Here is a 27,919-nt window from a genome sequence, read left to right on the forward strand (position 1 = left end):
CTTGGAACCTGCTGGAAGAGTGTTGTGAAAATGAGCGGAAACCTGCCAGAAGCTAAAATTTGCGCCTCAACACAATCAGCCCCGGCCCAGCATGTGCGGTGCCTCCTTCTTAGGCAGCGGGGGCTGACTGGCAGATATTGCCCAAATGCGCATTAATCAAAAGAGGCTTTGGCCCGGACGCCCCTGGGTCTTGGGCAGAAAGAGCCTCGGCTACGCAGATGTCGGGGCTGGGAGCCTCGAGGCCCTCCGCGCTCTCAGCAAGCAGCCGCGGCGTGAAAACTAAGCGCTCTGCCCGCGGTAGAGAAGGGATCGAGGGTGTTCTGGATGCGGGTTTCCAGGGAGGGTGCTGCTCGCGGTCCCGCGCCTGCTCCGGGAGGCAATCGCGCAGACAGTCGCGCGCGGCGCCCGAGCGCTGGGCACGCCGAGCCGCGCGCGTCTGCGCCGCCGAGCCGCCTCCCAGCCCTTTTTACCCAGTTTGCCTTCCTGCCGCAGTCCGGGCCCAAATGAACTCTCTTCATTTGTGAGTGAGCACACACAAGTTCCCCGGCCACGATCCTTCCATCTGTTCTCCCGGGGGAGTCCAGTTTTTCAACGATTAACCTCCCAGCCACGGAGCGGAGGGAAGGTGGCGGGATGAAGGGAGTGGGGAGGGGAGAGGCATTTTGCACGTTCAAAGGCACCGAAATTAGCTGCCAACGCTAAAAAGGTTTGCTTTCTTCGGTTTTTGGCAAACAAACGCAGTGGGACCCCTGCTTGGCCGACTGCTACCCCGGCCCGGAGCCCCGGGCTCATATCGCAGCCTGCTGCTGAGTGTCAGATCGCAGTCCTGCTTAGTGTCCGCCGGGCTTCGCCCCTAGCCCAAGTCTGCAGATGGATGGATGCTGGGCCAGGCTTTTCCTGGGCGGGTTCACGTTGGCTTAGACTAAAGCCTCAAAGCTTCCACCTTGCCACCCCCCGCCACCACCACCACCAAAGGACGTGCCCCTTTGGTAGCGTTGGGGCTCCAGCCCCAGCGAGGGGGGGGGCGCCTCCCTATCCCCTCCTCCCCATCCTCGCCGCGGCTCGGGGTTTTACTGCAGCAGCAGGAGGTGACAGCGACGCCTTAGCCTCCTCCGTTGCTCTCGGAGCCCCGGCTTTCCCTGCATCCGGAAAGCGCCCCCTCCTGAGAGGCTGGTCCCCGAAGAAGTGCTAACGAGCTGCAGAAAACCAAATTTAAAAATGTAGAAGTCGCTGGGCTGCATTCCTCCGAGGACGAGCCTGATCGCCCAGGACTGAGAGTGGCAGCGTGCGGGAAGTTGGGACCGTAGAGCAAGGGGGGAGGGGAGTGGTGCAGCCGGCATTCTCTTCTGCAAGCAGTCGCTGGGAGCAGTGCGCTTGGACACAAGTTGGAGTGGGAGTGTTTTCCTTTTGTCAATAATTAATCACCGGAATCAGTCTGGCAGAATTGGAGTTTTAGCACTAGTGCGGAGGGCGGGGCCGAACACCTAACTCGGGAGGCTCCCGGGTGCCCAGCGCAGTGGGAAGCTCGCAGCAGCTGGGGAGGAGCCAAAGCGCCGGTGCTCACCTAAGCCGCAGGAAGATACACCCAGCCGAGAGGTAAGCATCTTCCAAAATACCTGCTTGAACCGTAAAGTAGCTTTGGTAAGATAGAGTTCCTGTCTTTATAAGGGAAAAAAATAATACTAAGATTTAAAACAATTTATCAGTTTATTATTTAACTGCATTAACATTTTAAGAATTGAATGGGTTTTTCCATTTGCCTTTAACTATGTTAGGAAGTAAGATGTGTGACTCAACAGAAGCCAAACTTTATTTTTGAGACTTTCCCAGCCTAAAGAAGAGAAAATTACTTTAATTGCTTTCATTATTTATCATTGTGTAGTAACTATTGTGTAATAACTTTGTGTAACAACTATTGAGGGAAATATCATTGGGAGGTGCTTGGTTTCATTCTTAAATATTCATCTTTATCTAGTTTCATGCTCTTATACAATACTTTTTGCCCATAAGCTACTTCAGGCAATAATACACACAAGTCAACTGCCCAAAGAGTGAAGAATTTCCAACAAGGAATACATTTTTACATTTTCTCGTGATTATTAAGCAGTACATATTTTCTCAGAGATGCTTAAGTGATCATTTATAAGTAACCAGACTTCTAAACCCAAGGACAAAGGTATAGTTAATTTTGCTGTGGGGGTGGGGACGTGGAAGAATGGTTAGAGAAGGGTTTTAGATATGAGCAGAGATTCTAGATCTGTTTCAACTAAGGCGACATTCAACTGGTTGGCAATTAACATATGAGCCCAGCCCATGATCAAATAAAGAATTTGAAGAATTGTTAAATGTAAATTTTAGCCCTAAAACTACGAATAAATGCATCAGGGAAGTAGGAAAAGTTGTTTTTCTTTTTTGTGAGGAAGATCGGCCCTGAGCTAACATCTGCCAATCCTCCTCTTTTTTTTGCTGAGGAAGACTGGCCCTGGACTAACATCCATGCCCATCTTCCTCTACTTTGTATGGGACACCGCCACAGCATGGATCGACAAGCGGCGCACCGGTGCGTCCCTGGGATCCCAACCCGCAAACCCCAGGCTGCCGCAGCGGAGCGCGCGCGCTTAACGGCTTGTGCTACCTGGGCAGGTCTTTTGTTTTTCTAAAAGACGTTGTGGTGTGGTAATTCTTTTGAATTGAAAATTGAGATACGTAGTCATTTTTGCTCATGAACTTTTTAGATTAATGCATAAAAACTTAATGAGGTTTTAATAACTTGATTTTCACCTCTGGATTATTCCTGTGCTTTTAAAATAAGCATCATGTGACTGTTTCAATGGCTGTGATCGCTTTGTACATAGATTACTGGAGCAACAATAAACTCTCATATGAAATGCCATGTCACCCTCATTATTCAAATATTTCTATACAACTATTTATTTAATAACAATAAATTAAGAATGGTTTGACTGGATATGAAGTTGGAAGTCAACCAGTAGTCAACTTCAATTGGTTTTCTTTATCCACTGTTTGTAAATTTCCAAATACTTTTGTAAAAACTATCCTTTGTAATTCTATATCTACTATGTGGGCATAAACTATTTTACCACGGAGTATACAAGATACGAAATCTTCATTAAAAATCATCCAAATGGGGAGAGGGGGCTGGGCCAGTGGTGTAGTGGTTAAGTTTGCGTGCTCCGCTTTGGCGGCTGGGGGTTTGCAGGTTCGGACCCTGGGCATGGACCTATGCACGGCTTATCAAGCCATGCTGTGGTGGCGTCCCATGTACAGTACAGGAAGATGGGCACAGATGTTAGCCCAGGGCCAATCTTTCTCACCAAAAAAGAAAAAAAGTCATCCAAATGGACTCAGCTTCCAGAATGGTGGTGTGAGGAGCTCTGTGAACCTACTCCTTAGCAAAACAACAATAGCTGGTGAAAATTAGAGATAAACAACTATTTAGTCTCTGGAAATTGTCCTGAGGAAATACAACAATGAAGAAAATTTTATTCAAGACAATCTACTAAATTTCAGTAAGAACAGCAAGAGTTGGTAGCATTTGAGCCACAGCACACATTCCCATCCCCTCCAGCTGGGTGTGATGGTGCTCCATTCTAGGTGGGTGCAGCCAAGGACACAGAGCTCCCTCTCAACCCAGAGCCCAGTCGACGGCTGTGGTATATCCCTGGGAAAGCAGGCCATCAGCATTTCACCCACCCCAGCTTTGTGTTGCAGAAGCCCTCTTCTAGGCAAGAGCAGGTGAGAGGTCTGAGGCTCTCTTCCCCCATTCTTAAGGCAAAAGAAGAACTCAACAACTAAAAGACAAATAACCCATTTAAAAATGGGCAAGGGGTTTGAATAGACATTTCTCCAGAGAAGATGCACAAACGGCCAATCAACACATGAAAAGGTGCTTACACAGTCATTAGTCATTAGTCATTATGAAGAGCAAAACCACAAGATACCACTTCACACCAACCAAAATGGCTATAATCAAAAAGACAGATAGTAACAACTGTTGGAGAGGAGGTGGAGAAATTGGAACCATCATATATTGCTGGTGGGAATGTAAAATGGTGAGTTGCTGTGGAAGATAGTTTGGTAGCTCCTCAAAAAGTTGAATGTAGAGTTACCATATAACCTAGCCATTCCACTCCTAGGAATATATCCAAGAGAATTGAGAACGTATGTCCATGTAAGCACTTGCACAGACATGTTCACAGCAGCATTATTCGCAATAGCCAAAAAGTGAAAACAACCCAAGTGTTCATTGGCTGATGAATGGATGGATAAAATGTGATATGGACTGGAACAATGGAATATTATTCAGCAATAAAAAGGAATGAAGTACTGATATGTGCTACGACATGGATGAACATTGAAAAGATTATGCTAAGTGAAAGAAGACCACATAGTGCATGATTCCATTTAGACAACATATCCACAATAGGCACAACTAGAGAGACAGAAAGTAGATTAGTGGTTGCATATGGCTGGGGTCGCAGGGTGGAGTTGGGGAGGAATGGGGAATGCCTGCTAACAGGTACAAGGTGTCTTTTTGGGGTGATGAAAATGGTCTAAAATTGACTGGTAATGGTTGCATAACTGTGAGTATACTAAAAACCATTGACTTGTGTACTTTAAATGGGTGAATTATATGGTGTGTGAATTATATCCCAATAAAACTGTTTTTTATAAATTATCCAAGTTATTAAAAGAACAGATGGGTTTAGAACTTGGAGTTCATGAATCCCCGTGTACCTCTAGACCAAGACTTTACATGAGGCTTTTTCCCAAGGCCATATTGAAATACATGAAATAATTAAGAGTGGCACAGGTGTTATACAGCTATGTGATGTGCATATGTTTACACACCTGCTCAAGCTTTCCTCTGTTAAGAAACAAGTCAAATGTCATTAATGCAGTCCTATAGAGAATTAGCTTGCAATGCTTTATCTTCTTGGACTCACCCACTCATTATATTAATCCAAGCCCAGTGAGGTCATTTGTTCCTCCTGCTTCTAGATAAATCAGTTCTTTATCAGTTCTTCAGGCCAATTGTTGAGAGAGGCCACACTGGTGAGAGAGGGAGGTTACCTGAATCTCAGCCAAAAGTGTACTTGTCTGCCACTCAGATTAGCCAGGCTTCACTCACACGAGATTGGCCCCGGCAGTAGGAGTCTTGGGGGAAGGAACAGCTGGCGCAGCCACTGTGGTCCTTAGAGCACGCTGAGATGTCTTTGCTGAGAAGTATCTCCTGTGATTATAACAATCTCAAACACAGGAGAAGCTCCCAAATAATTAGTAACATCTATTCATCTTTGATGTTTTGAGTTCCTATAAACTGCCTGATCTTGTACTAGGAACCCTGGAATAATGCTTTGTCCAGAAATGGGAATATGAAATTAGTGAGTCTCCGAGTTTCATGGGAGTGGTAAGCAGCACCTGAGCTTGTTGCCAGGGACAGTTATGAGTACACTGAGCCAAACCATACCCTCAGCTTTAGGGATTCAAGTAAGTCTACCAGTGTCAGGAAACCCCAAGATTGTCCATTCTTACCAGCACAAAGCATACCGTGCTGATGAAAATGGGTTCCATGTGGTTTTTGACCATCAAAGCTTTTGTAGGGGTCCTATTATCATATTTTGTCCAATTATAATATTTCTATAAAATAATTTTAAATGTCCAACTAGTTGTCTACAAATTAAATACATGTAGGAAAAACTTGATTGTAGTTATTATTTATTAATATTGCTTTGATGGAGATCAATAATTCATTTATTCAACAGATACTTATTGTGCATCTACCCTGTACCAGGACAATTGTAGGCTCTGGATGAGTAATAAACAAAACAGACAAAAATTCCTGCCCTTGAGGAGCTTAAATTCTGGAGGGGACATCAGACATTAAAAAAATAATAATGGGTGAATTATATAGTGTATGAAAAATTCAGGTCTCTGGAGAAAAATTAAGCAGGGAAAGGAGGAATGATGTACAATTTTGAACTGTGGCATAAGGCTAGGAAATAAAATTATGTGATTAGATAATGTAAAGGTCATGCACAGACCTGGCCGCGGTGACTCTGGGATCGGCCAGAAGGATGACCAGCTCCAAGATCCCCTCTCCTCCCCTTTACTTTGGTTTCCCCTTCCCATCAGCATTACTTTGCTACCTTGGATTTGCTGCTGTTTCACTGTGAAAAATATTCTATTAGCCCCAACACATTCCAAGCAGGCACAAGGAAGATGTAACCTATACCTGCTCTAAGAACGACAACCTAAATAGAACACCGCCTTATGATAACAGAAGCTCTTGTTGAGAGAAATCATTCGCCCAGGCGTTCGGTTTTCTTTTGGCCTTGCTCTCTCTCACTTTGGCCTGGATTCTTACAGTCTGCCAGAGGATTCTGTGATAAATAATTAAGAGCTGCTTCCCCAAAGTTAACACATTTTGAAAAGTGAGAGGGTGAGAGAGAGGTTGAGGGGAAGACAATTTTCCAGGTGAAGGGGGAACAGATCTTTCAAACTGCAGAACAGAGCATGGAATCTCACAGATCAACTGGAAAAAAGGGGGCACCTGGTTTAAAAGACACCTGAGGATACATTGTTCTAGTAAAATATAATGGGTGTGACAGCTGTCCTGGAATAGAGCTTTTAGAAAATGGCTTAAAAGGGAGCAGCAACTTGATTTTTTAAAGTCAAAAGGGAACATTTATCTTTAAGAATGTTCAGAGTCAAGTTAGAAACAAGTCAAAAGACTCCCTGTCACAAGGGAGTTACTATGGAGCATTAGAATTCCCATTCATTTGGTCAACAGATTTTAACTGAGTAGCCACTATATGCCAAGCACTGGGGGAACAACACAGAGGAAGACCTTGCTTCAAAGACCTTTCTTTCTACAGGTTACATTATATGCTTTTTGCAACAAAATAGTTGAAGCACACAGTGATGACGACAAGAACTTTTGACCTGCTTATCCTGACACCCCCATCTAGACTGGGTTAGAGCCTCCTTCTATGCCCCAGAGTAGTCTACACTTCCCTGTTATTGCACTTATCACAGGGATGGGGATGCTTGCAGAACTGTCCCTCCTCCTCTCTAGAAAGTGGCCTAAGGAGAGTGACCATGTCTGTCTTACTCATAGTTTATATCCCTAGTACATGCTTGCTGAGTATTTAATTGGATGGATGGATGGGTGGACGGATGGGTGGATGGACGGATGGATGGATGATTTGTCAGGTTATGATCAGAGCTCTTTGCATGGCCAGGCAGTCTGGCAGAGTGGTTAAGAGCATGTGCTCTACCTTGGCTCTGAGACTTTGGGTCAGTTTGTAAATTTCCCAATAACTCAGTTTCCTCATTTGTAAAATGGGTATAGAAATAGTGTCTCCATTATAGTGGTGTTAAGTGAACTGCATAAGGTTATACATATAAAGTGGTTAGCAAAGTTCTGGGACATAAGTTTCTCCATAAATATCTGCTATTATTACCAATACAGAATGGCAGTTTTCTGGGTGACAGTTTGCTGTTTCGAATATTACATCCCTGCCCTTTCAGCTCCATTATAAGATCAAAGGATGTCAGTTAGGAATTCCAAGCTAAAGTTATCACTTTGTGTTCAAGATCTTTGAAAAGACTAAGAAGAGAATTTGGGAATGAATATAAGTAGGATATTGTACAAGAAAATTAAAAGGACTAGAAAAAGAAAGAAGGAAAAAAAGCTCAAGATGGCGTATCCAAAGCAACTTTTCTGGGCCAATAATACCTCTACTGCTCTCACACCCACATCCCCCCACAGATAGCCAAAGTACAGTTCATCTCTGTTCTGGAACATACTTGTGCCTCATAGAATGTCATGCCCAATAAGCATCAGTAAATGTTCACTGATGCAGAAAAAGAAAGAAAAGTGAAAAAAAAAATTTATTTAAAGTCAAGTCTTATCTAAACCTGTTATATTATCTTTCTTTTGAAAATCAAATAATCCTCTCTTTAAGACCTTTAGTCAGAATTGTCATAGTGCCTCCTCATATGCAGTTATCTATTTCCTTCTAAGTGAGATGAAATTCCAACCTGTGACCAGCCTATGGAAAGCTAACTTTAATGTTTCCCTCTGCTTCTATCAGCAAGAATTCACTTGGCCTCTTCCCTAGCCATGGGGGAATCTCATGTTTTTTTATCTTTTAAGAATAGTAAACTGTTTCTCCTTTATTAACTCATCCGTTAAAGAGTATTTTTTAAGTAAAATTAGCTTAGAGTCACTTTATTGATAGAAAAAATTAGGCATAGAAAGAATATGTAGGGCCAGCCCCGTGGCTTAGCGGTTAAGTGTGCGCGCTCCGCTACTGGCGGCCCGGGTTCGGATCCTGGGCGCGCACCGACGCACCACTTCTCCGGCCATGCTGAGGCCGCGTCCCACATACAGCAACCAGAAGGATGTGCAACTATGACATACAACTATCTACTGGGACTTCAGGGGGGGAAAAAAGAAGGAGGATTGGCAATAGATGTTAGCTCAGAGCCGGTCTTCCTCAGCAAAAAGAGGAGGTTTGGCACGGATGTTAGCTCAGGGCTGATCTTCCTCACAAAAAAAAAAGAAAAAAAAAGAAAGACTATGTAACTGGCCCCAATACTTCAGTTAGCAACTCTTTTTATTCCTCGAGTCTGCAGATACTTTATCTACTCCACAGGGAGAGCTCAGTCCTTAAATTTTTAATAGGATGTTTTATTGCCTAAAACTTTAAACAAAGAAAAAAATCAATCAGGTTGGCCTAGTTCTGGTTTTGATGGACTGGAAAATCAGGTTATAATTTAGGACAAAAATGTTGTTCCACAGGTTTCCTCCATTTAGGAGGAAACAAACACTGATGCAAATACAAAATAGGTGATATGGTACCCCCATGAACTTTGGGATGAATTCTTTCTCCTGGACTCATGGGGTTACAACATACGTCTCTGAAAGATTCAACAGAGTCACTTGAAAGGAAGCTCTTAGGAGAGGAAATAAAAATGCATGTAGAAAATAAGAGGAACACATAATAATTGTGATAAAAGTTACCATCTTTGAGGTCTTACTAAGACCAGCCACCATTAAGCATCCTTTACCGGTGTTGTGTTGTGTAATCTTCACAACAATGCAGAAATAATTACTCATCTCCATGTTAGTGGTGACACAACTGATGTTCACAAGGTTAAACAACATCCTGAATATCACACAATGGCATACTCCAGGTTACCAATTTCAAAACCGATACTCTTTTATTACTGGGAAAAAAAAAATTAATGAAGCAAATCATTCTCCAGTGGGATATTGAATTCTATTGTAGAAATAGGATCTTAGATTTGATGAATCTTAGTAATCTCTTCTTAAAACCTTCCTCCTGATTGATAACAACCCTGAGAAGGTGTTGTCCAGCCTCTGCGTGAAGTTTCCCCAATGAAATTCTCACTACTTCAACCAGGCAACCCCTTCCCCTTTAGATAGCTCCATTGTTTGAAGTTTTTCCTGAGAGTCACCTCTGAGAACAATAAAACAATTCCAAACCTTCCCCTCATGACAACCTGTAACACCATTTAAAACCTTTTAGATCTTTCAAGAGCTCCATGACTCATTCTTCCCCCAAAATCTTCTCACAACGTTTCCCACTGGAAACCTGCCAGACTTTCTCTATCTAGCTTCCTATGGATGTGCTCAACTTGCTGGAGTGACCATTTTTAACAGCTAGAAGAAGGATGCTAATCAAAGCACAGAGCTATGGCCCCCTTTTCTCATCTGTGGCACAGTACTTCTATAAATACATAAGAATATTGATGTTACATGTCTCCCCAAAATTCATATGTTGAATCCTAACCCCCCAAGGAGGTGGTCTTAGGAGGTGGGGCCTCTGGGAGATCATTAGGTCATGACGATGGAGACTTCATGCTGGCTCCTTGATCTTGGACTTCCAGTCTCCAGAACTGCGAGAAACAAATTTCTGTTGTTTATAAGCTACCCAGTCTGTGGTATTTTGTTATAACAGCCCAAATGGACTAAGATGATTGGATCACTTATTTATTTATTTGCCAACCATTTCACAAGACTGTTGGCTCATAATGAACTTGAAGTAAAATTCCTTGGTCTTTTTTACTTGAACTGATCGTAGGCCACATTTTCCCCATCTTACCCTTGGACAATTGACTTTTTGAACTGAAGATAAGACTTTATGTTTCCTCTGAAGTTTTATCATCAGTTGTTCTTGGAACTCTGTAATCTGCTAAATCTTTTATAACTCTACCCTACAACTTGGGTACATCTGCAGATTTGGTCACCCATACTTTCTATGACTTAATTCAGATGGACAAAGATGCTACAATGGTCAGGACAAAAGGCAGAGCGCTGGGGCTCAGCACACAAGACCCACTGACCATCTTTATGATGCTTCACCAATTACAGAACACTTTCCCAAACATTATTTCATTTAATTCTTACAACTACCCTGTGAATAAGATACTATCATCATTCTATATGTGAGGACAAAGATTCAGAAAGACTATCTGACTTGCCTGATGTGACACAGCTAATAAATGACACAATAGGAAACAAGCCTTAGGGCTTCTGACTTTGTTTCCAGTGCTTTTTCAAAGACAGATTTTTAAATACAGTGATTAACTTAATCTCTTTTTCCCTTTTTTTTAATCCCCCATGCATATCAACAGAGACTAATTAAAACCAAGAAATATTTTCTACAAACAGACTCCTCTGAGAAGCAAGGTGGAGGGCTCTTAGCCTCTGTCCCTTTGTCCCAGCTGGGGCCTCCCCTCAACCTTCCATTGATGGTAATGTGGCACTTATAGTCCTCAGAGTAGATTGGGAAGTCACTAGTCAATGGCATGTCCTCAAACTGTAGCCATCTCTAAAAATTTTTAAAATAAGGCTAGCTTGTCATGCTGTGTTTTTATAATACATTCTAGAATTTTGTGGGAGATCTTCCATCTAAGAGGTTTAATAATCTTTTACGTGTAACAGAATTGTTTTAAAGTTTGAGGGAATCTTTGGGTTTATTTAATTCAGATCTTTATTTCACAGATGAAACAGCCCCCTAGTGATAAGTAATTCACATAGGATCATTCCGTGGAGGATCAAGGACGAAAACTCAGACCTGGACCCTCGTAGGCAGGTAAATTCTTCTGATTATATCATGGAGTCACGCTTTTAGAAATCTGACTCTTTTGATTAGAAGATGACATCTTTAACAAGATGAAGCTTCTGGTTCTCACTTAAGCAACCAACAAACATTTATTATGTACTTGGTATTATAATGGCATTTAAGATGTTACAAAGGAGTAAAATGTAGCAATTAGCTTTAGTAATAAGGCCTTGAAACAGTGGTGCTTAGCTTACACACATTACAGGATCCTTTAAAGTCTATGCAGAAAAATGTTTATGTAAAATTTGCAAACGTTTCAACGGGTTCATTGATGCCCCACACCCCCACCCAGTTCCAGGGTAAGAAGCTCTGGCCAATCCCAGTGCCTGTGCCACGTCAGGACTGCGGGGCATCAGCTGCTACCTTATGTATGGTCTGCTGGTTAAAGGCTGCTTCTGTTTCGGCAGCCTTCATACTTTATTTAAACGGAGCAGCATCTTATCCTGGAAGACCTTTGATACAAGAGAGAAGTAAATGTTTTAATAAGAATTTAATTAACCAGATAGGACAAATTAAGAGAGAAATGTGATAAAATGAAAACATTTTCTTTCAAAAATGTTAACAATGAAAATGAGGATGGTCAGTGTTCATCACAGGACATTCATTTTCTTTGTTTCTTTTTTTTTTTCCCCAAGAAAGAAAGAAAAGGAAATAGCAAAATGAAAGAAACGTAGATGACCACTAGCTGCCTGCCCACTTTTATTAAATCTATAGTAAGTGGAAAAAAGAGTCGGAGGTGTGAACCAAAAGAAATAGATTTATCTTCTGAATGATTGTTTCTTTATCCTTCCCTTTTGCTACAACGTTTTAAGAGATTTATGGTTCTGAAACAGTTGGCAACAATGTCTTCATTTCAAAATAGTTGGGGAGGCTCCAATATTACTTTCAAGTTACTGATAACGAGGCTTGATTTAATTACTAATTCAAAGATACTCGTTGGACCCTTAGCACCCTGGAGCAGTGTTCTAGGAGGCAGTCCGGGGTGAGAGGGAGAGCCCACTCGAGTGAGGGAGTCCTAGGACTCACCCCAGCATTGTTTCCTCCTTGGCTCCTGACAATAAGCAAAGTACAAAAACTTAACAGCCTCGGTTTCCTCCTCTTTGAAATGAGGTGATATATATTTTATCTCCTTTATGACAGCCACACCAGAACTGGATAAACATTCTGAAGAATAAGCTCTCTAAAAGTGGCTTCTAATTTAATAACTGATAAAGTTCACATCTTCTGCCTTAAAAATGGTCTCATTCTCTTGTATTCTTTGCCTGGTATTCATAGCCTCAGCAATGGTGTATTAGTCTATTAGCATAGTGTGTAGTAATCATGACAGTGAACATTCATTTAGACCTTCCTATGTATTATTCTAAATACTTGACACTTTTTAATCTTTCTAGAATCAAATGAATGAAGTTCTATTATCATTCCTATTTTCCAGTTGAGGAAATTGAGTCACTGGTTGAGTAGCTTAGCCAGGAGCAAACCCAGACGGGATCCAGAGCCAGGGCTCATAATCACTCACCATGCCACCTCTCAGCAGGATTCTCACCCAGCTCCCCACATGGTCACCTCCATAGGGCCTCGGTTTCTTCATCTTTAAAATAAGAATCATTCAAGTTAAGCATCTAGCAAGTGCCTGCCACAGTGGTACTTAAATGCTGTTTCTGTTACCTGAAGAGACTTCTACATTTTAACATTCTAGTGTTTTCAAGGAAGAAATCTGAATTTGTTTCCTAGGGCTGCTATACCAAAGTACCACAACATTGGTGGCTTCAAACAAGAGAAATTTATTCTTAGATAGTTCTGGAGGCTAGAAATCTGAAATCAAAGTGTCAGCAGGGCTGTGCTCCCTCCAACGGCTCTAGGGGAAAATCCTCCCTTGCCTCTTCCAGCTTCTGGTGGCTGCAGGTGTTTTTTGGTTTATGGCTACATACCTCCAGCCTCTGCCTCTTCCTTTGCACGGCCTTCCTCTCTGTGTCTCTCCTGAGGTCACTTGTCATTGGATTTAGGACAGACATGGGTAATCCAGGATGATCTCTTACCAAGATCTGTAACTTAATTACATCTACAGACACCCTTTTCCCCAATAAGGTCACATTCACAGGTTCCAGGATGTGGACGTATCTTTTGGGGGGCCGCCATTCAACCCACCACAATATCTTAATCCGAATATTTTTATGTCTTGGGAGATTCTCTCTGGTATTCTTGACAAACAAGCCCACATTTATTCAAAGAGAGAAAAGAATATTTCATCTCACCCAGTTTAGGCCTATAGGTAAATTGTTCACAAAATCTGTTGGTTAAAAATATTTTTCTTAATATGCCCAGTTGCCATTAGTCTTCTCCACATTTATGTGAGAATCAACAAAGTTCTTATGAAACAAACAATTGTTACCCATTTAAAAGAACAAACTTGGAGCTCAGCATTTCTCCACTTTTCGCTAGAAGCATGCAGGCAGCCACGCACTTTGAAGGAGGTGAAAGAGAATGAAGCCAGCAGTAATATGTCCACACTGTTCTTCCCAAGAGAGTGAGAAATCCACTTGGCTAAAATGTCAGTGAGACCTTTTTCTTTTAGTATATCATTTAAGTAACTCACTTCTAAGTACAAAATTACAAAATCTACTTAGAGTAATTTAATTGCCTAAAAGCAACAACATGTTTTGACATAACTCTCCAAACTCCTGCCTTTCCCTTCTCACGTCCTCCTTCTCCCTCTACTTCCCACCCCAGAAACTAGCTGACCTAGAATGCTAACCAGCCCAGTAGGGAAATGTTGCTTGATCTGGGGATTGGCAGAGAGCACCTCAACAACGCTGTGTGTATCTCCATGCCCCCTGGAGTCAACCTAGCTCTCCACTCATTTCCCTAAAAGCAGTAATCACTGAGATACAGAAGCAGGTCAGTTGAGGGCAATGAAAAAGCAACAGCCTATATTACTGTTGTCACAAAAATCACACCTATGAAAGTTCAGTGTTGCTGGTCACCAAAATAAGAAAGACCCTGACCTCATTATCAGAAGGTTTCTAGACAGTGTCATAAGAAATAAAGAATAAGCCGGAAGAATAAGAAGGAGGAAGAAGAGGAGGAAGAAGGACAGAAAAATAAACAAAAAGTTTTATGAGCAAATCTATTCAGTGTTACCAAAAAAATTGGCAAAGAAAACAGAAAATTAGTATTAGAAAATACTATTGAAAGAGCTTTGGTTGACCAGCTGCCTTTGCAACCAGATTTTCTTTGGCAGAACTCTGGGAACAAATGTTCAGCAGGTATGCTTTTGACAAATCAGTATTGCAGTAACTCAGCTTCCTTGACTTCAAATTGTCCCTTGGAAAAATGTCTTCTGTTTCTGAAGACACATCAAATATAATGACGACAGGTAAGAATGAAATAAAGGCTTAATTTTTCATGGTCAGGCTTCCAGCTCCTAAGAAAACCGAGTCCTTAGAAACAAGCAGTAAGCAGGTAGTTCCTTTACCAAATTGTGGGTTTGATGGCCAAGAGCTTGGAAAGAAAAGAGAAAGGCAGAAGTGTAATGATGTGCATGGAATACCATTGCCAGGAAATGGATTTGTAATGATAGTAGAAAAGTAGTTTCAGGGCCGGCCCCATGGCTTAGCGGTTAAGTGCGCACGCTCCGCTGCTGGCGGCCCGGGTTCGGACCCCGGGCGCGCACCGACGCACTGCTTCTCCGGCCATGCTGAGGATGCGTCCCACATACAGCGACTAGAAGGATGTGCAGCTATGACACACAGCTATCTACTGGGGCTTTGGGGGGAAAAATAAATAAATAAATAAAATTATTTAAAAAAAAAAGAAAAGTAGTTTCAGCAACTTTCCACTCTTATTCTCCTTTAAGTGCTCTGGGTATTGGGATCTTATGAACCCCTTATTTCACATCTTTGTCAAAAACAGGTACATATATCATAGAATTTATAATTCCCACAAGTACTGTAGGAGATTAAGCTACTAGAATTTCACTGATGCCAAGAATAAACCTAAACAGGTCAATCCTCCTCTCAGAAGGTTCTTTGTAGGTTGGCAGTCTCTAATTTTCCTCTTATATCCTGAAACCAAGAAGGGAACCCCAACTGGAATGCCATAATTATTATTTGAAGACCTTTGGGGTTATTTCTTTAGTCAGCTTTGGATGGTACATCTATGTGATTTTGCTAGACTAGTAATGCCCCTCTACAAATTGAGAATCTCAATGACTTTTTAAAAATATTATTCAGGCCATTTTAAAGTATATTTTTAAATTTCAGTCCTTCAGAATTTTTAGAGTTAATCATTGATATTTAAAAAATTTTAATTGCAGTAAAATATACCTAACATAAAAATTTACCATCTTAACCATTTTTAAATGTACAGTTCAGTAGTGTTAAGTATATTCACATTGTTGTGCAACCAGTCTCCAGAATGTTTACATCTTGCAAAACTGAAACTCTATACCCATTGAACAACTCCCAATTTCCCCCTTCCTCCAGCCCCTGATCACCACCATTCTGCCTTGCCTCTGCATTTGACTACTTTAGATATCTCATATAAGTGGAATCACACAGTATTTGTCTTTCTGTGACTAGCTTATTTCACTTAGCATAATGTCCTCAAGATTCATCCATGTTGTAGCACGTGTCAGAATTTCCTTATTTTTAAGGATGAATAGTATTCCGTTGTGTGTATGTACTACATTTTGTATATCCAATCATCAGTCGATGGACATTTGGGTTGCTTCCGTCTTTTGGCTATTGTGAATAATGCTGCTTTAACATGTGTGTATATTTAATGACTTTTTAAAAAGGATTTTATTAATGACTTTAAGGCCACTGTTAGTGTTGCTCTCTGGTTACTTTTTACTTCTAAAAACAACTTGGCAGGCCCTGGGAACAATATCTTTAGAAGGAAAAAGCTACCCAGAAGCTATATTATTTTCTCTTTCCTTCATATAGGATAACAGGGTTTCCTTTTTTAAATAAAATAGTAATCAAGAGGCTCATCCTAAGAAATGACATTGTAGTTAGAAACCTGGCCCAGAAGCCCTACTCTCCACTCCGATATTGGCAGAAACAAACAGGGGTACTTGCCCTGTTTCCCTGTGAGTAAATGAAAGACACCAGGCAGAAGACAAGGTATATTATCCCCGTTACAAATTTCTCTTCCTATTCATAAGATCTACTCAACATTAACGTACTTGCTGCTCTTTTTTAGTTTTAAAATATATATCTTCTTTTTGATAGACATATAACATTGAGATTGATCTAATCTGAACTTAGTGTTTCCTAAATTTTTATGAAATTTTCTGTTAAAGTCAAATTCCAAATTTTCTTTCCCAGCCAGAAGTCTTTCATTCATAAATCCCTCTGGAGTCTGTCAGAAAATGCCAAAAAACAAGGACTGCTTTAAAATTACAGTTACTCCACACACGCCGTGTTGCCCAGTGGCCTCAGTTGATAGTTGGGCTGGAAATACATGATCTCTGTTTTTCTGCCTTTGTTAGCGTTGGTGAAACTTGGAGGCAATAAGGTTGGTTCAGATAGCCACAAAAACACTGCTCTTGTGTATAACTCAAACTGACACTGTACCAACAACTTGGCTAAATTGTCAGTCAGAATTTTTTCCTTTTAGGACATTATTTCAGTAATTCATTTCTAAGTACAAGATTATAAAAGTTAGAGTAACTTAGTTGCCTAAAAGCATGCTTTGACTTACAACTGTTTGTTTCTTCCTGTCTGCAGAGTCTGTCGAATTGTCCAATAATTCATGAAAGTGTAAAGAAAATTCCTTAATTGCCCTGTGGTTGTTTGGTTTTCTTCTCTGGCTTTGATTCATCACAAACTTTTAAGTTGATTTTTTTAGCTCCCTCTAAAGACTTGGACTCCAAATCCATCACTTCTGGTCTGACTTCTAATATTCACCCTGGTACGAGCATGAGGAATTGCTTGCCAAAGGATGGCTGGAGAGTATTCTAAGATGGAAAGGAAATTCCCAGGAAAATATTAAGCAAGGATGGAACTTTCTGTGGGGCACAGAAAACACTGGAGTCACTCACAGAAAACCTAGTGCAAGATATCTGGAAACTGGGAAGCCAAGAAACTACTGTCGTGCCCGATTCTTACATGGACACAGTATGAGGTTTTGCCATTAATCATACGAACTTTGTATCTTTGGGAATCAAATGGTGTTCACATAAAGAAGCAGCTTGTGATTAGGTCCCCAAGACAAGAACCATCACATAAGGTTGTGCAGTGCACAGCCCACACAATGGTACGTGGTGGCCATGTCCAAGACACATTTGAAAATTTGTTTAGAGATTGCAATGCCTTTCAAGTAGCGGTTTGTGCTAACGGCTGTATACATGCATTGTTTTATTATTATTTTTTAATGTACTAGGCAATTCAACCAGCAAACATAAATAAGGGCTGAGGTTTTTTTCCTACAAAATATACAAAACACCCCATTGTTGAGGTAATCATTATAAAATATTCCACAAAGACTCTTTGACTCTATAATTTAGTAAAATCCTGCAAATAGTTGAAAGTTGTGCCAATCCACAAGGAACAATAATAAACACTACTATTACTATGACTATTACAATTACTTCTAAAGAGCTCACAACCTATACCTCCACTCCTTACCACATCCATGAGACAGACTTAGAGGCAATTATCAATTATCTTCATTTTACACAGAGAAGCTGTGACACACCTTTGGAACTTGCCCAAGGACACCAAGTGAAATGAATGAATGAGTGAATGAATTTAAAAAAAGAAAAGAGTAAAGAGAAGAGAAAAGCAAAGCAAAGAAAAGCAAAGAAAAGAAAAAAGTTGCAATAGAATTCAGGTCTCCAGATGTTCCCATCCTGGAATTTTTTCCATTAGAACCACTTTTCTACCTATCAATCTTAAATTATTATTTACCTAGAGTAAGCATTGTAAAAGCCATTTTAATGAGATTTAAAACCACTTCACAAGTGTTTTTTATTCCCCACAGAGTCCATGAACTTTTAACAGTATGAGAAAATTAAAAAGCATTTATTATATTAAAAAAAATTTTAGTACTAGTTCCCTTCCATCCTACAAAAAGACGGATTGTACTGAATTTGCAGAAAACAATCTGTCTAAAACTCATTGCCTGAAAGCAGACAATGAGAATTCATAAGTACCTTTTATGTGCCACACATTGTGCTATGGAATTATTAAATAAATACAAGTGTGCTCCCTGCCCTCAACAACCTTACAATCCAGTCAGTTAGCCAGCCAGCCAACCAGCTCACCAGCCAGCATACAAGTATCCCACATTCCAGGCACTGGGGATAAAGAGATGACTGCAGCATATTCCCAGTATTCAAAGACCTCATAGTCTAGTAAGGAAAGAGATTGTACATGGCTAATTATAATACAACGTAAGTGCTGAAACGTTGCTGCAGTGGTATCACATAAAAGAAAGCAATTTCTTTTCCTTGGAAGGGATGGTCTCTTGAGAACGTTTCATAGAAGAAAGAATATAGGACCTAGGTCTTGAAAGTAAATAGGATTTTATCTAGAAGAGAAGGGGCACAAGGACATTTCTAGAAAAGAAAAGAAGATGAACAAAAACGTGGAAATTTAAGAGTGAATGGCATTTAGGAGGAGAGTTCAGAGATGATGCTGGAGAGGTCGAGAAATCACACCGTGAAGGGCCTTAAATGAATGTTTCATTTCACAGGAAATGGAGAGCCATTGAAGGTTTCAAGCAGTGAAATGAATCTGTAATTTTAGAAAGTTAATTCCAGCAGCAGCATGGAAGATTGTAAGGTGAAAGGAAACAAGTTGGTGGGCTATTTCATTAGTCCAAGCAAGAAATGGAGAGAGTACACAGCACTGCCCAATAAAATTTTCTGCATTGATGGAAATATTCTATATCCATTCTGTCCAGTATGGTAGCCATGAGCCACGTGTGACTAGTGGCCTCCATATTGAACAGTGCAGAGACATCATAGAGAAGCTGGCACTTAAGCCTTAAAGTAGGGTTTTTCCAACTGCAGGTTGCAATTTGCGAGTTAAGAAATCAAGGTGGTAGCTCACAATTGTGGTGTTTTTTAATGAGAGAAGAGAATAACAAAGAATACAGTAGAATTTAATTGAATCAAATAGAACAGAAAAGAAAAGAAAATATCAACATGTACCACCACAGAGTATGATTTTGAGAGATGTTTGTTTCAGTTATATGGCTGGATCACAATGTAAAATGTACTTGTCCTCTCTATTGTGTTTTAAAATGTTTGAAAGCCAAGCTTTTATGGATGGGTATTATTTAACTGTGTTCAGAGTTATGTGCAAGAGTTTTCCTGAAGGGCAGAACAGCATAAGCTAAGTTCACTGGAGTTTGGAATAGGGATAACTCAGGGCCTTTCAAGACTTTCCTAATTATTTTGTTGCCTTCCAAAATTTTTAATAGATGTTATTGTTTAGAACAGTTTTAAACATACAGAAAAATTGAGAGGATAGTATAGAGAGTTCCCACATACCCTGCACCCAGTTTCCCCCGTTAACATTACACTAGTATGACACGTGTGTTAAAATTAATGAGCCAATATTGATACACTATTATTAATTAAAGCTAAAACTTCACTCAGATTTCCTTAGTTTTTACCTAATACCCTTTTTCTGTGCCAGGATTCCACCAGGATAAGTCATTACATTTAGCTGTCATGTTTCCTTAGGCTCCTCTGGGCTGTGACAGTTTTTCACTTTGCTTTTTTCTGATGACCTTGAGAGTTTTAAGGCGTACTGGTCAGGTATTTTGTAGAATGCACCTCTGTTGGAATTTGTCTGATGTTTTTTCTCATGATTAGCCTATGGTTACTGGTTATTGGGAGAAAGACCACAGAGGTGAAGTGTCATTTTCATGCCGTGATATCGTGGATTCATACTATCAACATGATTTATCACTGTTGATGTTGGCCTTGATCAGCTGGCTGAGGTAGTGCTTATCAGTCTTCTCCACTGTAAATTTACTCTTTTTTATCCCCCTTTCAATACCATCCTCTTTGGAAGGTAATCACTCTGCTCCTGTTTTGAATGAAGGCAGGCTTGAACTTGAGTAAGTCATATTGAGTTCTTTCCAAAGAAAGCTAATTCTGAACACAGACACAGTCTCTTTTTAGATACAGCATCTCTCTCTGCAGCAGGCAGGACACTTTTTTCACTTCTCAGCTTTTCAGGTTCCAAACGTGAAGCACAAAAAAAAGCTGAGTGATTGATGTAGAATTCCAAAATAAGTTGAGAAAGAGTTAACCCAAAATCAATTGCAGGTCCTTCTGACTTTTCTCTTCAGGCCCAGATTCTGATGTTTTAAAGTAAATTTAAACCAAAATGTGTTAGGGTTTTTTTCCCCAGGAAGGAAGATTCATTTTTAGCTAAGGTTTAGAAAGGGAAATCCCTTACTGAGAAATCCAGTAATTTGCAGTACTTTCTTTAGGCAGAGGAGGGCTGCAGGATCAAATTTTATGCAGTTTTCCTGAGGTAAATTCCACCCCACCAAATCACCTACCACTCATCTTTCATTGTAGTTGCCTAACTTTCCACCGCTCCTGTTGCCGTGGACAGAAACAGCAGCACAGAGCTTCCTGAACCAGCCCAACCTCTACTTGTGTGACTTCCCTGCAAGGTTCCCCTCAGCGCTCTGGTTTCGTGACTCATACATGTGGGTTCATGTGAACACGTGGTCTATTTATTCTAACTTTCTTCTCTGTTCAGGCCAGAACTAAGTCCTGCACCTGAGTCATGTGGATCATAAGTCCCAAGTCTTCTCCCTCTCATTCTGGGAGAGGAGATGAAACTTTATCTCCTTCCCTGCTGTACACAAATCTAGTGAGAGAAGAAATCATTACCTGTTGATAAAAGGGCAATGACATTCTGAAATAAAAAAATAGTCACTTATCCTCCAATCAATTATGAGATAACTTCTGAGGAGACTTCCAAGTCCTTACTATTTTCCAGTCTCCCCACTCGTGAGTCCCTACTCATTCACTGGATTCCCTTTAGGATTCAGTCTCTCCCTCTGGTTCCCAAGACTCTCATAATCCTTCTCCTTCTTCCTCCCCTCAACCTGGAAAAACACTGCTTTTGGTCTTTTATCCATGCTAAGATGTACATTACTGACAGGAACGTTAGCTTTTGCCAGTTCCCAGTAATATCTGCAATAAACAGGCATTCAGACCTGTTTAGAGAAGAATCTGAACTGTGGGGTTTCAGGAAAGAGTCTTGAGTGAGGGAAGAGTAGAGTCTGGGGAAACAGAGAGGGTGGGGCTGAGACCTTCCAGATATCCTACACACCTGATTCCATTGTCCTTGCTCAACTTTGAGTCTTTGAAGACGATAGAAAACCTCCATTGGAATTTCTACTTCTTTCATTCATTGTCCATTCGTAAAACACAAGGTATTCCCCACCTGGTCCAGTCACTTCAATTCGGTTTAACAAACCAATTTAATGTCAACCAATTTAATATCAATTCAATGTTAGCCCCATAGGCTTGGTCTTTTTCTTTAAAATGAGTGATTTGGTCTGGGAGATCTCTACAGTCTATCCAGCCACTAACATTCTAAGATTCTGCTTTAGCTACCTAATACATATGGTAAATATTATCTAAAATGTATATTGGTAGAATACACTCAGTTGAATTATAATCCTTGAGGGCAATGGCCATGACTGTCTTAGTCACCATGGAATCTCCAGTTCCTAGTGCAATTACCAGCATGTCAATACTTATTTTCAATAAATAAAAAGAAGAGAGAGAGGTTAGATTCTATCTTCCTATCTATGTACTTCCTCCATATGCAAATCTCTTGAATTGATTCTTTGCTTGCTAATCTTCAAGCAATTTCTGCTAATCCTCACAGCAACCCTAAACAGTAGGGATTATTATCTCCACTTTACAGGTGACGAAATTGAGGCCCAGAACAAGTAAGTAACTGGGCCAAGGTCACACAGCCGGTAAGTAGAGGAATCAGAACTTGAACCAATGTCTATCTTTAGTCCCAAAACCATGCTCTGCATTATGTAAATGCAATAAAAGCACTTTCTAAACTACAAATAATCCTATGAAAACATAAATTGTTTTGTTATTATTACTAGAGAACTCTGAAAAATCAAATCAATTAGGCATCTTAGAATGTCCTACACTGGTCCTCCTAAAGAAAGAGACTTTATCAGTTTTTAAAACAATGGCCCAGAGAAAGCCTTTCCTCAGGCTTCACAATCCATTCCTCCAGGTAACAGTGCTGATCTCTGCCCACCCCCCCTCCACTTCTTACAGGGGGCTTCAAATCTTTGTGTTCCACAGGGGCTCCAGGCTCTGCCCGTTCACCTGACGGAATCACCACACAGCTTCAGCTGTTAGAGTCATACCCATCCAGGCCACTGTGCCCCTGAAGACATACCACTATCAGCCTAGGCAATGCCACCTTTGAATGCACAACCTCATTAAAGATCTAAGAGGGTTTTCAAAATCATCAAGTTTAGAGGGAAAATTTTTTAAAAAAGAAACAAGTAAACTACTCCCTTCATATACACGAAATCATGTTTTAAAAACACATAACTTAAAACAAAGAGATTAATGGTGTGCTTAAATAAAGTAAACATTTTAAGTTCTCTGTTTAGCTGTGCTGGGGTATGGCATTTTAGCTGTGCTGGGGTATGGTCTTTAAGGAAGTAGGCAAATTAATTTCAAATTTCACTGTGAAAAATTAAGACCTTAATATGTTTGCTGTCTTCTAGTTCTAGGTTACCTATAGATAATTAATGTCATGGCATTTCTGTCATCTTATTTCCCCAAATTCAGCCTCTTCTGCTAGCTTCCGTCTTAGCATCTTTCCACATCCTTTCCTCCCCTTTAGTGCTCATTCCTGGCCCCTCACTACGTGTTTGTTACATGGTCCAGTTTGCTGCTGCTTAGAAGAGCATCTCCTCTCTGCAGTGCTGTTTGGGGACAGATTCCTTCTGAAGCCATTACTATTCAGAAGAAACCACAGAGTAGTACTCAAAATGTATTTGTTGAATGAGTGAATGAATTCTCCTACCCACATTACTCATCTTAAATTGTCTAGAGTGGTTTTTTAAAAGTAATCCTGCATGTAGTCCCCTAGGAGATTAAAAAATGAACTCAAACGGAAGTAGAAATATATTACCTAAGCACATCCAGAACCTAAACATAGTGCATATTCTAACAATAGGTTGTAGCAGATGGTTTACCAGTAATAACCAACTCTCTCTCTTCTCACCTTTTCATAATAAGAAACAATGAATAAACAATCCTTAAAATTGCTTTTCATCAGTAAGGGAAAAGAGAATCAAAGAAAGGAGAGAAATCAATGTTTTTTATTGACTGATTCTTAGACTTCTTGAGACTGAAGTGAGGGGTGAGAATAAGAGCACTTTTTATGTGTCAGAACTAGCTAGCTGGGAAGTGATTCAGGGGACTGTAGAAACTGGCAAGAAAACAATTTTTTAATCTTAATTCTTCAAATCATTAGCAGTCTGTGACCAAGGTCTTACCAGGTGTCCACCTTCGTGTAAAGCATGTTGTATGCTTTAGATCTGTCGTTTCCTTGACTGATTGACTTACTCACTTTTCCAGCTTAAAACAGTGAACATTGACTATCTCAGTTTCTATGGCTCAGGAATCTGGGCACAACTTTGTTGAGTGCCTTTGGCTCAGGGTCTCTCACAAGGCTGCAATCAAGGTGTCCACTGGGGGTGCTCAAGCAGGAAATTTAATTTCAGAACAGAAAGCAATGTCCAGGCAATTATTTAGTGCATTTTTAAAAGTCAATGATATTTCTAAGTGAGTAATTTATCTTATTTATAAAAGTGAAATGAGTGTTTAGAATATTTTAAACAGATTTTCAGGTTGATTCTGATTGAGTGACACTCATGGGAGAGCAGAGGCCTAGATTTTCTGAAAAAATTGGTATTCAAAACCATTTCAACTGGGCTTTGGAAGGCAGGGAAGGCAGCGTGTCCCTATGAGCTTAGAGCCTCATCCTTTCAAACCCACCGCAGCATTCCCCTGTTAAAAACCCTTGGAGCCCCATCACTCACAAGATAAAGACAAAATACCTGGCCTAGCCTATCCAGCTAGGCCCTGAGTGCTTGGCCTCACTCTGGCCATTCCCTCCTCCTCAGTTTTCTCATACTCCCAGCCTCCCTCCCCAGATCTCTGTGCTCCTTTCCCTGCCTCCTTGGGCCACCTATGAGGCTCCTTCCCACCTCTAACTTCTGCATACACAGTTGACCCCTCTGTCATGGCCATTCTCCCCACCTGACAACACATCTTATCTGTTTGACTTGGATCATCCCTTGGATCCCATCTCAAATATCTCTTCCTCAGAGGCATGCTCAGACTGGATCAGGTTTCCTACAGCCCCTTATGTACTGCTTTTTCCTTTAGGGCATAATGTACTTGATAGTTAAACATTTGTATATGTTATTTGATTGCTACCTGTTTCCCCAACTGGACCACCCTTCCTAAGGGGAGAGTCTGTGTCTGTCTGAGCCATCTTTCTCCCTCCTTCACCCAGGACAGCCTGGAACTTAATACCTGATGAAAGGACCCTCACGCTTCTGATCAGTTACCTGGCCCTGCCCCAAATTCTGTCTAGGTAATTAAGAGGAAGCAAGGGTGGGTAGCAGTTTTAAATTTAAAAATGAGATTTTTAAAATTAAGTTTAGTTTGAAATATACAGTTGTCTAGTGGGACAGCCTAAAAGCTCAAATAGTGATAACTTCTAATTTACTCTGTTTCGGCCTATCAGTGGAAAATCTTGGTTTCCTGGATAATATCACTCACTGAAACTATTTCTCCTTCTGTCATCATTTCCTCCAAGACCTTACCCTATTGGCCTTTGCTCTTTCTCTACAACCAGAGCTAGGAATGAAAAAAGAATGTTGGAGATAACTTCTCACCGAGGTCCACCTACCAGGAAAGGCATGTAAATCCAATTACTTAGTTCCCACTCTAGCTTCTAGGAAAGAAGGGAGGCTGACTTTTCTTTTCATAGGAAAGTAAAACAACTTCAGTTTGTGTTATCTATTTATTTGGATTATCTTGGCCATTATTACAGAAAATCAAGACGTGGTAACACAAAGACTTTCCATTTTAAGTTTTTGTGGAAATTATCCTTATCAGAAAGAGTTACTTATTAACAAAGCCACGCTGTTGAAAGTCAACAATAGTTAACCACATCCTACTTAGGTTGGGACTCTGTTGATCAGTATATAATTATTTAAGTTGGTTACTTGTCATTCATTCATTGACTCATTCATTCAGCAAGTATTTACTGATGACCATCTTTGTGCAAGGCGTTAGGATCATGGATCTCCCCATAGCCTGAGGAGTCCACAGTCTTATGGAGCAAAAACATCTTGCTTTTACTCAAAAGAGAATAAAAGAAAAGAGAGACATTTTCAGGTCAGAAGAGATAAATGATCTTCAAAAAAACTTAACTGTGATTTGAACAGAAAAAGTTATCAAAGTGGACTTAGATGATGTGGCACCATTATGTTCTTAGGAGTAAGCAGAACAGGCACAGGTCAGTTTATATCCTCATAGACACCCATCATGTCTATGAAAGTCTGCAAAATCTTCCCAAGAATCTTTAAGAATTGACAGATGCTCTTCTTTCTAGGAAGTTTTACATGTGGTTATAACTATGGTCCTATCTGAGGCCAACAAAACATTTGTATGGTTTTCAAAACAAAACTTTTTTGTCTGGTTTTCATAAGTTCTCTACCCAAAAACCAAATGACCATCCAAAGGAACACTTTGGGCTTCTCATTTGTTTTGGAGGTCCCCAAGATCACCCACATGTTCAGTGACTCACTAGAAAGACTCACGGGACTCAACATATATTTGTGCTCACAGCTTAGGTTTATTACAGCAAAAGGATATACATATAACAGGATCATCAAGGAAGAAAGACAGAGGTGGAGTCTGAGGAAATCCATTTACAGGCTTCCGATGCTCTCTCCCTCCCATGAGTAGATACATCAAGCATGCTCCTTTCTCTACCAGCAAAAAGTGCAGTGATGCATGTGCAATGTTTCTGCCCAGGGAAGCCCATGGCAGCAGGCTTTTTATTAGGGCTGGTCACCCTTTGCCTGGCAATTACCAAAATTCCAGACTCCTAGAAAAAAGCAGGTGTTCACGATAAATTATAGTGTTTGCATAGTCTAGGCATAGTAACTCATTCTTATCCATTAGGGAATGGAGAGAACATTCCAAAAGCCAAGTTTCCAGATGCCAGCCAAGGGCCAAACTTGCAGGCAGGCCCTTATAAAGAAAGTAGCCTCAGGCTTACTATATTAACACTTTTCTGTACATCACGCTTTAAATCTTCCAGAATATATGTTGTAGGAAATAGAAAATTCACTTTTATCTCAGTGTATACGTGGATAAAGAAAATGTGGTCAGCCTCAATTTTTAGATATTATCACTAGAGTTATTACTAGCAATTATCATTTTTAGATAAATGTTACTGTTATTAATAATGTTGCTATTAATTCTAGTAATAAATTAGTAGTAGTGGTGGAAATATTATTAATTCCTATGATTAATATATTATTTATTAATTCTATATAATATTCACATTAATAGTCCATTCAAGGATCGTTAACATTCTTTGAAAGGTTTTAACATGCTGAGATCATGAAAATCTAAGAAGAGTCTGTGTTCACTTCCTTATTTGATTTTTCTTCTAATCTATTACCTTCTTTAACAGGACAAACTTTCTGCAGCTTGAAGGAGCCAACCATGGATTTCAGGCGTGTGAAGGACTATTTCTCCTGGCTCTACTATCAATACCAAATCATTAGCTGCTGTGCTGTCTTGGAGCCCTGGGAGCAATCCATGTTCAATACCATCTTACTAACCATTTTTGCTATGGTGGTGTACACCGCCTACGTTTTTATCCCAATCCACATTCGCCTGGCTTGGGAATTTTTCTCCAAAATGTGTGGCTATCACAGTACAATTTCTAATTGATCTTGTTTGCATTCTGTGGATTGGCATTGCATATGTATATGTTGCTTACAACTTACCGATTTAGGTGAATACTGTGTCTTCTTTAACTATCTGATCTGAAAAGCTCTCTCTTCTCTATGCACTCTTATATCTTGCCTGAAATTTGAGATAGATGTCTCTTTAGGTTCTTTTGTACATGCTACATTGTGCATCAGACCATAGATATTACCATGACCTTACCTCACATACCATATTCTCTCAACTTAAATCTATGACTTTAGTTTTTTTTTAATCAGGAAATTTCATATAAAGTTTTTCTGGAAAGTAGGCTCATAAGAGACCTACCAGAATCGTAATTAAAATGCTCCCTTGGTACCTATTCTATTGTAAGGGATATATTTTTTAAAATTTGTTCATAGGCTACTGTCAAAAGTATCCTATCCTTGTTTACAATATGTAAAAAGATGTGAATAAATTATATGGGCCCCCTAAAGTCTTATTTTCTAGTAAATTACTGATACCTAAACTTCTTTTACTTCAAGTACTAAAGAATAGGCTGGAGGCAATTATCTCCTTTCAGACATGGTTAAGGAATTGTTTTAAATGCCTCTAAAAGTCTGGCTTTATAATAGTTTAAAATCAACAATGTTGATTTTAGATAACCCAGTAAGTATTATAATACAAAATAATTTTTAAGTGTAAGAAACAAAATATAATCAAAGTAAATTCAGATATTGTGACTTGT

General features: G+C 40.2%; 1 protein-coding gene and 1 pseudogene across 3 annotated transcripts; one reads left to right on the top strand and one right to left on the bottom strand.

The window, feature by feature from the left end:
• Positions 1 to 25: 25 nt before the first annotated feature.
• LOC147915220 (uncharacterized) lies at positions 26 to 792 on the bottom strand (annotated as a pseudogene).
• SPTSSB (serine palmitoyltransferase small subunit B) lies at positions 735 to 27,919 on the top strand. 3 transcript variants are annotated; one of them, XM_014783224.2, is made up of 3 exons: positions 738 to 1,596; positions 11,060 to 11,150; positions 26,933 to 27,919. In XM_014783224.2, the coding sequence occupies exon 3, from the start codon at positions 26,965 to 26,967 to the stop codon at positions 27,193 to 27,195; it is 231 nt and encodes a 76-aa protein (XP_014638710.1). In that variant the 5' UTR covers positions 738 to 1,596; positions 11,060 to 11,150; positions 26,933 to 26,964; the 3' UTR covers positions 27,196 to 27,919. The 3 variants fall into 3 exon arrangements, with proteins under 3 accessions (XP_087296213.1, XP_014638710.1, XP_087296214.1); XM_087440087.1 differs by lacking the exon at positions 11,060 to 11,150 and having other exon boundaries at positions 735 to 1,596; XM_087440088.1 differs by lacking the exons at positions 738 to 1,596; positions 11,060 to 11,150 and adding an exon at positions 16,826 to 17,438.

Source organism: Ceratotherium simum, chromosome 15, assembly GCF_057802395.1.
Source record: "Ceratotherium simum simum isolate JZ-2026a chromosome 15, ASM5780239v1, whole genome shotgun sequence".
Taxonomy (NCBI): domain Eukaryota; kingdom Metazoa; phylum Chordata; class Mammalia; order Perissodactyla; family Rhinocerotidae; genus Ceratotherium; species Ceratotherium simum.